At 44.0% G+C, this 14,158-nt stretch overlaps 1 protein-coding gene across 1 annotated transcript in view; it reads right to left on the bottom strand.

Moving 5' to 3' along the window:
• LOC124555937 (proline-rich receptor-like protein kinase PERK2) overlaps nt 1-2,661 on the bottom strand; it is a 39,317-nt gene extending 36,656 nt beyond the window's left edge. Inside the window, exon 1 of the mRNA XM_047129988.1 lies at nt 2,469-2,661. Within this exon, the coding sequence (XP_046985944.1) occupies nt 2,469-2,661 (193 nt within the window). The remainder of the gene's footprint in view (nt 1-2,468) is intronic.
• Nucleotides 2,662-14,158: the final 11,497 nt, after the last annotated feature.

The following is a 14,158-nucleotide window of genomic DNA, read 5'->3' as shown; positions in this document are numbered from 1 at the left end:
TGTAGGCACATCACGGTACACATTCTCCTTTAACGTACCCCACAGAAAGAAGTCCAGAGGTGTAAGATCAGGAGAAACACGGTCGTCATCGTAAACATGTCCCTGCAGATGCTGCTCGCCGACCGTGGCCCGTGTTTGTTACAATACGCAACTGAACGTCGGAGGTTTCAAGCGACAACTTTAGGCTACAATATCTCCGGATGTAATTAACATTTTACAATGCAACAAACTGCACTGATTACGTATTTGTTTATATGTTCAGATGTGCTAACAAAACTAACGTGGTTCTATTTTAAAAAAACGTATGTTTGTGTTAAAAAACATACTTCCGTGCATTTTTGTATGGTTTGTAATAAACAATTACACTGGCCCCTCTCCTCACGTTCGGTCTGTGGAATCGGTTCGTCAGTATTTGATGTGGTTTACGAAATATATCCAGTAGTAACGTTAGGTGACTCACCCTGTATATATATATATATATATATATATATATATATATATATATATATACAGCGAGGCTGAGAGCCTCAAGGCAAGGGTGAACAGACAAACATAAACAAGATGCTATACAAACGGCTGAAGGCCCACAATACAATTTTCAAGATTTTAAATAAATTACAATAACCCTTCAAAGGCAGAAGGCCGCAAATTTTTTTTTAGACTAAGGATTTAAGTAGCTGAAGGGCCACAATTGATTTTTCTAAATTCAAAAATACATAAAATCCAGTAAAAGCAAGAATTTTTAAATCATTGGCTATGATAGATTATAAACAGACAATTAAACACCGGTGAGAAGGACAATAAAGAAAACGGCACTCAGAAGCCTCCAGGGAGGTCGGTCTGCCCTCGTTCACTTAGGTGAGACAGCTGGTGAGCCCAACTACACTTGATCCGTCGGAGCCCAACCAGGGGACAGCCACGGACCGACCGACAAAACGACTTGCTTGCCACCAATCGGTACATGAGAACTCAAACGCAAAAGGTTGCGAACGTGACTATCCACAATGAAATATGTATTAAGCTGTCAAAACTACACATCATGTTGGACAGCGACTACAGGTGAGGAAGGGCGCCGACATGCTCATGGTGTTTATGTTATGTCTTCCTTTACAAGCTGGGTGGTCCTTTGGTGGATCCAGGAGAGAGGAACACATGCCATTCATGAACAGAGAATTGGAAAAAAAATTGTTCAAATGGCTCTAAGCACTATGGGACTTAACATCTTAGGTCATCAGTCCCCTTGAACTTAGAACTACTTAAACCTAACTGCCCGAGGCAGGATTCAAACCTGCGACCGTAGCAGTCCCGCTGGTCCGGACTGCAGCGCCTAGAACCGCACGGCCACCGCGGCCGGCAACAGAGAATTGAGATATTAATTTATTCTACATAATATGGCAAAAATAATACAAAACTTTTTTTACTGCATTTGCAGCGTCAGTTGCTTAGAGCAGATTTGAACGTCGAAATATACACATACTCAAAAGATTTATAAATCTGTACATGTTATTGAACTGGCAAACACACACAATCAAAGAAAAGGAGCAGCGCATGAAAGATCACATAGATAATATTGTGAGTAGAGCAAACCAAAGACTGCGATTCACTGGCAGAACACTTAGAAGGCGCAACAGGTCTACCAAAGAGACTGCTTACACTACGCTTATCCGCCCTATTCTGGAGTATTGTTGTACGGTGTGGAATCCTCATCAGGTGGGATTTACGGATGACATCGAAAAAGTACAAAGAAGGGCAGCTCGTTTTGTATTATCGCGAAATAGGGGAGATAGTGTCACAGACATGATACGTGAATCGGAGTGGCAATCATTAAGACAAAGGCGATTTTCGTTGCGACGGGATCTTCTCATGAAATTTCAATCACCAGTTTTCTCCTCCGATTGCGAAAACATTCTGTTGGCACCCACCTACATAGGGAGAAATGATCATCACGATAAAATAAGAGAAATCAGGGCTCGCACAGAAAAATTTAAGTGCTCGTTTTGCCGTGTGCCGTTCGAGAGTGGAACGGTAGAGAGACAGCATGAAGTTGGTTCATTGAAGCCTCTGCCAGGTACTTTATTATGAATAGCAGAGTAATCACGTAGATGCAGATGAATGTCCGAACTTAAGTACACCCGCCACTGGAGCTCCGAAGAGAGGATGATTGCATCTCATTGGCAGCGGCGTAATTGTTCGTGGCGGTACACTCGTGCCGCTGTGGCGGCTGCAGGGGTCGCTGGGGCGCAACTGGCGGCGCGCTTATCTGAAAGTGCGGTCGACTGGATAGCGTCCGATACCACACCCCTCCCCATCCAACTTGGGAGGTACTGGGGCAGGCCTGTAGCATGGATAGTGATGGGGCTGATTGCTTTGCTGGGGGAAAAGCAGACCAACCCGCGCCTCGACATTGCGTCTTCCGAGCGCTGGAGAAGCTGCATGGAAATCCAGGCGCCGCACTCATTCGAGGGCACAGGTAGGTTCTTGGAGAGTGCTGCAGAGGGTGCCGGCGGTGACGGCGTCGATGTCCATAGGAGAGGCGGTCTGCGGCGTTGGCGGCAACGGCGTCGGAGGTGGGCAGGGGGAGACTTCTAACGGTGATACGGCCGCGAGTGGAGGCACCCGCTCAGTAAGCTGCGTAGGAAGCTGCTTCACGAGGCCGAACATCTTGCGGTGAAGAAATCTGAAACAGTTAGATCTACGGCAAGATCACTGAACTCACGGAGCCGTAGCTGATTTTGGTGGCGCCGAAACGTGCCTGTGCTGCTCTGCCAGCTGATCTGAGAACAACGTCGGATTCCCATAAATGTGGCTTGTTGCACACTCGATATTGACATGTCACCCTCACATGAAACTTCGTGGTGAAGGCTGGAGCAGAGGGTAAAGACGAAGCAAATGCAGTAAGGTCCGATGACGTCTCCCATGCAAACGTTCTGTCAGGAAAATGCCCGGCAAAGTACGAAATTAACTCAGAAGTATCCTCACGTGAATGTGAAGCTCAACATCTGCGTCTTCAACGCTCGAACGAAACGTTCGGCCTCACCATTAGACTGTGGCCAGAGTGGTGCTACCCTGACATGACGTATTCCATTGTGTTTGCAGAATCGCACAAATTCCTTGGAAGGAAAATGAAGTCCATTGTCAGAAACATTTGTTTGTGGTAAACCTTCGAGAGAAAATACGGAAACGAGCACCTTCATAATGCTGGTGGCATTCGTCGAATGCACTGGGATAACAAAAGGGTATTTGCTGCAGACATCTACGATAATGTGTTTGTCAAAAGGTGCCAGCAAAGTCTATGTGGAGCCGTTGCCATCAGAATGGAGAAAAATTCCTAGCTCGAAGCTTCCTGGCGGGGAGTCAGGTATTTTCTCTGGCTCTTGATGACTAGGTGTTGTGTGATGTCCTTAGGTTAGTTAGGTTTAAGTAGTTCTAAGTTCTAGGGGACTGATGACCTCAGAAGTTAAGTCACATAGTGCTCAGAGCCATTTGAACCATTTTTCGAAGCTTCCTGATTTTCCGCACAACGCGAAATTGTGTCGGCACACGTTCTGCTCATTTTATCCATGCCACCTACGATGTTTCGCAGGCCAGCTGGTTAGTGCGAACTGTTCCTCAATATGGATTCACACTCCTGTCTGTTAGTTAGTCTTGTGAAGCAGAATCACATCATTCAGAAGAGATAAACTGTTGCGGGGACACAAAATATCTTCGCACTAACGGGTCGGGAATACGTTTCTTAGAGTTCGGCCAACTTTTGTGAATGTAACTTTCTAACAATCGTAGTGATAGTCATACTCAGTGGTTTGTGCAATACGTCGTGAATCAATAGGAAAAGAACCCAGTGCTTGCTATTCGGAAGTATCAATACGTAAGGAAGAAGCTGCCGATACGTCGAATGCTGTATCTATGCCAACATGTAACCGGGACAGTGTTTCGGGGTTCGCGTGTTGCGCCGTTGGGCGGTACAGAATTTGATACTTGTAATTTCACAGTAATAGCGATCGACGTTGAAGGTTTTGTGCCCTGCAGCCGGGATGTTGTTTCGACGCCTATAACAGTTTCCACAACGAAACTTTGTCTCGAAACCTGGCAGAAAATCCATAGAGATTCTGGTCGTATGTGAAGTATGTTAGCGGCAAGAAACAATCAATGCCTTCTCTGCGCGATAGCAATGGAGATACTATCGAAGACAGTGCTGCCGAAGCAGAACTATTAAACACAGCCTTCCGAAATGCCTTCACAAAAGAAGACGAAGTAAATATTCCAGAATTCGAATCGAAAACAGCTGCAAACATGAGTAACGTAGAAGTAAATATCCTCGGAGTAGTAAAGCAACTCAAATAAAAGCAAGTCTTCTGGTCCAGACTGTATATCAATTAGGTTCCTTTCGGAATATGCTGATGCATTAGCTCCATACTTGACAATCATATACAACCGTTCGCTCAACGAAAGATCCGTATCCAAATACTGGAAAGTTGCACAGGTCACACCAATATTCAAGAAAGGTAGTAGGAGTAATCCACTAAATTACGGGCCCCTATCGTTAATGTCGATATGCAGCAGGATTTTAGAACATATATTATGTTCGAACATTATGAATTACCTCGAAGGAAATGGGTCGGCCTAGGTGACCGAGCGGTTCTAGGCACTACAGTCTGGAACCGCGCGACCGCTACGGTCGCAGGTTCGAATCCTGCCTCGGACATGGATGTGTGTGATGTATTTAGGTTAGTTACATTTAAGTAGTTCCAAGTTCTAGGGGACTGATGACCTCAGATGTTAAGTCCCATAGTGCTCAGAGCCATTTGAATCATTTTGAAGGAAACGGTCTATTGACACACAGTCAACATGGGTTTAGAAAACATCGTTGCTGTGAAACACAACTAGCTCTTTATTCACATGAATTGCTGAGTACTGTTGACAAGGGATTTCAGGTCGATTCCGTATTCCTGGATTTCCGGAAGGCTTTTGACATTGTACCACACAAGCGGCTCGTAGTGAAATTGCGTGCTTATGGAATATCGGCCCAGTTATGTGACTGGATTTGCGATTTCCTGTCAGAGAGGTCACAGTTCGTAGTAACTGACGGAAAGTCATCGAGTAAAACAGAAGTGATTTCTGGCGTTCCCCATGGTAGTGTTATAGGCCCTTTGCTGTTCCTTATCTATATAAACGATTTGAGAGACAATCTGACAGCCGTCTTCGGTTGTTTGCAGATGACGCTGTCGTTTATCGACTAATAAAGTCATCAGAAGATCAAAACAAATTGCAAAACGATTTAGAAAAAATATCTGAATGTTGCGAAAAGTGGCAGTTGACCCTAAGTAACGAAAAGTGTGAGGTCATCCACATGAGTGCTAAAAGGAACTTGTTAAACTTCGGTTACACGATAAATCAGCCTAATCTAAAAGCCGTAAATTCAAGTAAATACATAGGTATTGCAATTAAGAACAACTTAAATTGGAAAGAACACATAGAAAATGTTGTGGGGAAGGCTAACCAAAGACTGCGTTTTATTGGCAGGATACTTAGAAAATGAAACAGACCTACTAAGGAGACTGCCTACACTACGCTTGTCCGTCCTCTTTTAGAATACTGCTGCGCGGTGTGGGATTCTTACCAGATAGGATTGACGGAGTACATTCATAAAATTCAAAGAAGGGCAGCACGTTTTGTATTATCGAGAAATATGGGAGAGAGTGTCACTGAAATGATACAGGATTTGGCGTGGACATAATTTTAAAAAAGGCGTTTTTCGTTACGGCGGAATCTTCTCACAAAATTCCAATCACCGACTTTCTCCTCCGAATGCGAAAATATTTTGTTGACACCGACACTCATAGGGAGAAACAATCACCACGATAGAATAAGGGAAATCAGAGCTCGTACGGAAATATATAGGTGCTCATTCTTCCCACGCGCTATACGAGATTGGAATAATAGAGAATTGTGAAGGTGGTTCGATGAACCCTCTACGAGGCACTTAAATGTGATTTGCAGAGTATCCATGTAGATGTAGACGTAGACAGACGAAACAGTGCAGCCAAAGGCTTGTGTTCCGTGACCAGGTAAATTTTCTGCCATACAAATGATGATGAAATTGGGTGACACCATATACTATAGCCAGGGCTTCCTTCTGCAGCTGACTATAATTAATCTGAGCGCTGTTCAAAGTTTTGGAAGTAAATACGATGCAGTTGTTCTGTTTTGCCAGTTTTGTGGGTTAAAATTGCCCCAATGCCATGGTACGAGGCATTGACTCCAAACACAGCTGGTTGGAGCGGATCGTAGCGCATACGGCAAGGTTGACGAAGCAACGCATTTTTCAGCCTTTGAAAAGCTTAGTCACAAACTTTTGTCCAATGGAACGGAACATTTTTACGTCTGAGGCGGTTCAGAGGCGCGGCAGTTTGCGCCGCATTAGGAATGAATTTTACGTAGAAAGTCAATTTACTAAGAAAATCTTGCAGTTCACGTAAATTATTCCAAGATGGAAATTGCTGAATTGCCTGCAAATGTTTCGTCTAATGATAAGAAGCATGGGCGTCGATTTTATGTCCTAATTATTCAACTGCTGTGTTGAAAAAAGAACTTTTCTGCAAGTTACATTGAGGCCCACCTCAGATAAAACTTGAAAAGGACAATCCATATTTTTAACGTGTCGTTCCGGTGTTTGTCCGGAGACGATTGCGTCATCAAGATAACCAAAAGAAGAAGGCACTTTGGAAGTTACTTGTTCGAGAAATTTTTGAAACAACACGAGCGCGAAAGCGTCACCTATCAGGTTTCAAATTAAGTTCTTCCGATAACGTACGCACAGTTACATGACGGTCTTCTTGGAGTAACTGCCTTACACGCTCCACATTTGCATCGGTATGTGCGAAAGACCGGGCGACCGGCTCTCGGATCGTCTTGCACTGAACCTGTGCCTTTACGACACCTTTTGTTGCCTCTCGGAAAAACGACTTCTTGAAAGTGCCTCGCCTGCATATGGTTGCTTAATCAAATGGTTCAAATGGTTCTGAGCACTATGCGACTTAACTTCTGAGGTCATCAGTTGCCTAGAATTTAGAACTAATTAAACCTAACTAACCTAAGGACATCACACACATCCATGCCCGAGGCAGGATTCGAACCTGCGACTGTAGCGGTCACGCGGTTCCAGACTGAAGCGTCTAAACCGCACGGCCACACCGGCCGGCGTTGCTTAATCATTGTTCGAGTTTCACTAGGGGTTTTCGTGATCTTAACACAGAACTTAATGTTCATTCTTTACTCACAATCAGCCTGCAGTGTGTCATCTTATCTAATGTGCCAAGAACCCAGCAGTGTGCTGCTAAGCAAATCCCTATCATCTAAGGAGTTTGGAGGGGAAAATGGAAGAAGTTATTTCAAGGACGCACACATATTATGTAACATAAAAACAACATCTGTTCCTTTTGAGTACTGCAAACTCAGAAATAAAAACAACTCTGTGCTGGAACTTTACTGACAAAGGGAGCAAGTAAAGGATGTTGGCATTTCAATCTGGGGCTACGATATTGGTTGTTAATGGGACGAAGCGCAGTTATCCGACGTTCTTACAAGTTTTCCAATAATGCTTCGCTTTAGCGAGCACTATTTTAGCGGGAAGAAGATAATACATCATGCTTTGTACTAGAAAAATACAATCTGTGATACTTATTGCCAACTATTGATTTTTATTACGACTGATTCAGTTATGTACATACACAAATTTCGAGGAAGACTGCAATATTTAAAATTCGGAAATATGGTTCCGAGCCTCTCCGAGGTGTTAATAGACAGTATTTCCCATAATCTGCTCCGAAAAAATATAATCGTAATGCTCCAGAATACGACATGTAAAATAATATGAAACAAAGCAATATGCAAAGGAACTGACCAAACGCCATTTTAGGGCGTTAGGAAGAAGGTGCTTTGATGAGGTCTGCATTGTGATGCAACACTTAAACTGCATGTGGGGTGGACTTCCATGTCTGTTGTACTTGGTCGGTCGGTCAACATATGAATGGTTAATGCTGTTTGTGGATGACGTTGAAGTTCTCGTCCGATGATGATGCACATGTGCTCGACTGGAGACAGATTTGCTGATCGAGAGCGTCAAAGCAACATGTCGACACCCTGTTGAGGATGTAGGGTTACAACAGCGGTACGTTGTTGGAAAACAGCCCCTGAAATGCTGTTCATGAATGGCAGCACAGGTCCATTCACAAGACTGACGTATGAATTTGTACTTAGGATGCGTGGAAACCCCAAGAGTTCTCCAGCTGTCATACTTAATCGCTCCCCGGACCAGAACTCCCGGTGGAGGCCCAATGTGTTTAGCATGCAGACAGGTTGGTTGCAGGTCAACAACTGCCATCTTTCTAATCACCACACGGCCATCCCTTCTCTGAGACAGAACCAGCTTCCATCAGAAAACACAACAGACCTCCATCCCATTCACTAATGACTTCTCGCCAGATACCACTGAAATCACAAATGGCGGTGGTTTTGTTTCAAGGGTTCTCACACTGCAGGGCGCCTGGCATGGAGCTGTCCTTGAAATAACTGATTTCTAACAGTTCATTGTGTCACTGTTGTGCCAACTGCTGTTCAAACTGCTGCTGCAAATGCACCAGAGTCATACGTCAAACACGGTGGTCTTCCCTCTCGGTAGTGTCGCTTGGACATCCAGAGGCTGGTCTTCTTGCGACCATACATTATCGTGATCACTGTTGCCAGCACTCATGTGCACTGGCTGCATTCCTGGCAAGTATTGCTGCAATATCGCAGAAGGAACTTTCAGCTATTACATGACCACATTCAAACTCAGTGAGGTGTTGATAATGGCGCCTCTGTGGCCTTAAAGGCATTCTTCACTAACATCAACTCATAACATCCAGTCTCAAAGGTAACTAATGCACGACCTTACTGCGTCTATCCAAAATAAATCTTATTTGCATCCACATAGTGTCGCTACTAGTGCCACTCTAATGCGAGTGGCCCTAAATTTGGGTAGACATAAGTATTGGAGTAAAGACGGTACCACCCAATTTTGACATCAAATTGATATCGAAATAATTAATTGATCAGTCAGTTAAACACCCGGCCCTGGATTATATCATGGGTTTTCACCAGCTGGCATATGTCCTCCAGCCCACCCCCACTCTCCTCCCCCCACCTCCCCATCCCCCACTTGTCCTATTGGTGGGAATTTCGAATTTTGGTAGGAATTTCGAATTTTGGTGGGAATTTCAAATTTTGATGGAATTTCAAAAATAGCGGAAACTTCTTTGTCCCAAGGGTTTGCCGATGTCCCATCCCATCCCCCCTCCCCCCCCCCCCCCCCCACAACTTGGGAACTGGCCAGAAATTCAAAATGGCAGGTGCCCTTTCCCTGACTCGAATTCCAGTCCTTCTGGGTGGAGAGACCAATTTCACAGCCCCTATATGGGGAAACGGTCAATCTCTGACTAGCTGCAGGGGAGGAAGGTTAGGTTAGTGTGCTTTATTTATGTTGGGTGGGAAACTGAAATAAATATCGCTCCTAACTACGCAATTAATCATAAAGGTCAGGCCTAATTACACATTTATATGCATAGCGCTACACAACAAGCATCTAAAATCACAATACACCTCAAAAATTGACGATGTCATACAACTTCTGTTATCCTGCTGGGAAGAAAATTCACAACACCACACGACACTAGTAACAGATTTACTCAGAATAAATAGAAACTCTACACTGGATGATCCCTTTATCTACAAATCGAAATAAATCTCTCTGCTTCACTTGTGAACTGGCAGTAAAAAGGTTGGTGTGGAGGTTACTATCATTATTTTTGGTGGGAAATATGCTGAACTGATGAGATGTTTGTGTTGGACAGAGAGGGCCCCGCGGGGTAGTCACGCGGTCTAGGGCGTCTTGTCACGGTCCGAGCGGCTACCCCCGTCGGAGGTTCGAGTCCTCCCTCGGGCATGTGTGTGTGTGTGTGTGTGTGTGTGTGTGTGTGTGTGTGTGTGTTGTCATTAGCGTAAGTTAGTTTAAGTTAGATTAAGTAGTGCATAAGCATAGAGATCGATGACCTCAGCAGTTTGGTCCCATCAGATCGTACCGCAAATTTCCAATTTGGACAGAGAGGAGTTTAATAAATGTTTTACATGTAAGCACACAGCTGAGAACTGTGTCTATACCCTCCTAAACTAGGAATGGAAGGAGGTGCGAACTATTGCTGTGCTGGAACTATTCGTATTTCTGAAATGACCGGTCAATCTACAGTGCAAGAGACGACTTTGCACACCCACAGCCATCCCTTTTTACCAGTCACATATGAGTCTCACTGCTTGACGTCGGAGTTCACTACAGATGCCTCTCGCTCAACAAACACCCTGGTGCTCAAAATTCAAATAAATGGTGGGGTCTTTATTTGTCGACAGCTTCGTCCTATTGCACAGCCCCTGATAGATCACCTTGGTATAGCTGCTGTGTAACTTGTACACTGATAAATAGTAAGAATGGTTACTACAGCAAACCATTACTGAAGTGTTAGGAAGGCCAATACACGCTACCACAACTGATGGAAAGTGCTTCGCTGTTCTAATAACACATCAAAATTCTTGTGATAAACACCACCACTCTTAAACAACGATTCATAATGCAACACATGAACTGGGAATTGAAAAAGTCATTGTAAGAACACAACTACCACAAAAACCGACCCGAAAAGATCTCACTGGGAAAGAGTGGTGGCAGCTGCATGTGTTTTCTCCTCGATGAGTAGTCACAAACTAAACATCTTAGAGACAGTCTTACCTCCCTTCCTACCATCGCTCATCCCTCCGTCTCCTCACCATAGGTAGGGGTACAAGCCTGTTCTATCCTGTAGAATCCATCTGGTGGCAGTGACATACTGTCTCCACTCTGCCGAAATCAGTCACGGATGGTCAAACGATGCAAGAACAGGGTTAAAAATAATTCTCAGAAAGACTAGTCAACCCACCTGGAACAACAACGAAATTCTGGAGAACTCTCCAGTATGCTTTTCCTTATGTCTGCTGCCAACCGCCACCGCCATCCACCACCCACCACCAACTGTCATAGCTGAGAGTACAGTCTTTGCAGCTGTAGCCATGGAAACTGTCTCCTGCTGAGCACATCGCTGGCGGTGCTCAGCGTATCGATCCTGACAAAAGCTACATATACACAATAGGCCGCAACTCCAGCAAGCCACAGAACAAAGCGAGATAGATGACGGGTGTCCTGACTGCATGTTGTTTGTTTAAAAGAGCAGTTGCGACTGGCTATGGGACACACTCCCACACCACCAGTAGCACCCCAAGTGTACGCCTTTCTGAGAGAGAGAGACATTTCAGTGCAATAGATGTATTTAACGTCAATGAGCTTGTTATAAGCGAACATGTATTAAAAAAAACACAATTGGACGATAATGACTGTTCTATTCCCACGAAAATGGGTGCAGTCCATTTGTTTTGTTTTTATGAGAAAAATCAGTATAGTTTTTTCGTTCGACTGCAGGATACAGTTCATATTTCTCTCTCTCTCTCTCTCTCTCTCTCTCTCTTTCTCTCTCTCTCCCTCCCTCCCTCCCTCTCTGCATCCCTTATTCTCTGACATCCAACGACGTGAAAAATAAAAAACTACTGCACTACCACCGATTACAAATCAGCAAACTGCAGAGGTCGGAGGTCTATAGCGATACATCTGACAGATGTATCAACTTATCTCACACATCCTATACATGTCCGCCCTGCATAAAATCGAAAAAAATGACTATTTTGCTGCAAAAACTACCGATCACTGCGCAATGTCCTCGGTATTTCGAAACTTTCATCAAAGTAAGGAAAAAAGAACAATTTGAACTCTGAAGATATATATATATATATATATATATATATATATATATATATATATATATATATATATACAGTCTAACGAAACATCTATGCTAAGAGCTTTTTTCCAGTTTGATGGACAAAATTAGATGGTTTGAGAGCGTCCCAGCATTCAAATCAGTGTCCATCAACAAACTGTCACGCACATGTGTGTTACAGACATTTCGCACATGAAACAACATTATAGAATACAGTCTTTGAAACTATCTGTTCACATGTTGCGAAAACCACACTCATTTTACATTTGGCAAAAACAAGCTATAATTCAAGAGGACGTTGTTACTTTGAACACTGTGACAGGTCCCGTTTTTCCAATGAAATGAAATAACGCGCTGGTGTTTGCAAAACATAAAAAACAAATCGTGAAAGCATGCTTTGTATTAGAACCTCCTAATGTCACCTAGTAGAGAATCCTATACGATCCCACAGATTCATCGAAAAAAAAATACTATCTGTGTGCTGACATCTGACAGTTTTTTTTCATACCTCGCCTCTACCGACCGGTGGGTAAAATTTCTGTTATCCATACTTGAAGAAGACCACACCCAGCAAACCATCACTCACAAAAGCAGCAAATTCTTGTGCTGTAGTGTCGTATGCCATTTTGTCATCACAGAACAGCCTGTTTCACACAATCTACTCACATGTCGGGAAAAACACTATCATTTCTAAGTTCCACAATGGGATATAATTCAAGTGGTGTCTACTTTATAATAAGAGGTTACGAAGTATGAAATAACACAGGACATGTAGTAAAACTTATTTCTAAATACACAATCGTGAAGTTAATAATAAAAAGAGGCATGATATCATGTGAACAGGTACAGTGGATTTCTATTAGTTTCATGGGAAATATCGTTATTGTTTGAGAGCATTCCGCACCTTCAAATCACAAATTGTCATGTATGAGGGCACTACATTAATTTCAGACATATTAAATACCGATGCAGATCAGCATCTACATAGTTAAACATTACGTTAGAGAGGATTTCTCTTCATTATTTTGTAACATTCAGAGAAGGTACAAAATAAATAAAGAGTTACGAACTGTCTGCATTCTAACTTTAACCTTTCTTTGTAAGAGAATCTCTGAACGTCACAATATAACATTTTATAGTGCCATCATACAATGTAGGCTTTTACGGCCTTTATTTTCTTCACTTACAACTTACGGGCTGATAGGCCGTGGTTGATGTATAAAACTTTCCCCTGACGTTTCGTCTCCGAAAGCAGGAGACATCATCAAGGTAAAGCGACGAACTGCAAAGAGCACTCGAGGAAGCGCTGATTATATAGTAGGCAGTGCAAAGGGTGCTGCTATCTGTCACGTGGAGTCGGCTGTGACACTGTCTGGTAATGCGAACATTCTCGATTGAAAGTATTCGATAGTCACGCTTCTGGTGCAACGTTGACATCCAAATTTCATCCTTTTTCCTGTTAAAATTATTACGGTGTTTATCAGTCTCGATCGCCTCTCTCTACAAAAAATGGCTCTGAGCACTATGGTACTTAACTTCTGAGGTCATCAGTCCCCTAGAACTCAGAACTACTTAAACCTAACTAACCTAAGGGCATCACACACATCCATGCCCGAGGCAGGATTCGAACCTGCGACCATAGCGGTCACGCGGTTCGAGACTGTAGCGCCTAGAACCGCTCGGCCACTCTGGCCGGCCCTCTCTCTACATGCGTGCATTGTAATGCAAGGTTTTAGATACGATTCTCGTCTCGCTGAATTGTAATTCATGATTACTCTCCTGGTGCCGCGCGGCGTGGACGGGCGGTTGGGAGCGCCACGTCAGGGACTGTGCGGCCTTTTACACCGGAGGTTCGAGTCCTCCCTCCGGCATGGGTGTTGTGTAGTTCTTAGCGTAAGTTGGTTTGAGTAGTGCGTAAGTCTAGGGCAGGCTCGTCCAAACTGTGCCCCTGGGGCGCTAGCGCCCGCGATCGCCCGCGGCCAGCGCCCCGGGCGAATTCGTATGTTGCTGAAGAGGCCGAGCAGTGCCGCTTAGCTGGCCGTGCGGACCGCCCGAACGCCAGCCGATAGATATATTTGTTCGCCCGTTTTCCCTTCGGGCAGAGGACGTCTCACAAGTGCTTCAACTAGAGCTGATTGACCTACAGTGCCATATCCAGCTAAAGGACCGCTTTCTTATGTGTAAAACTTTGGATGACTTTTACAGCTGTCTTCCACGAGAGAAATATCCTCTTTTGCACAAGCATGCGGCCAAAGTTCTCTCAATGT

This window comes from Schistocerca americana, chromosome X (assembly GCF_021461395.2).
Source record: "Schistocerca americana isolate TAMUIC-IGC-003095 chromosome X, iqSchAmer2.1, whole genome shotgun sequence".
Taxonomy (NCBI): Eukaryota; Metazoa; Arthropoda; class Insecta; order Orthoptera; family Acrididae; genus Schistocerca; species Schistocerca americana.
The sequence above is the reverse complement of the archived record's forward strand: the minus strand, read 5'-3'. Positions and strand labels throughout refer to the sequence as shown.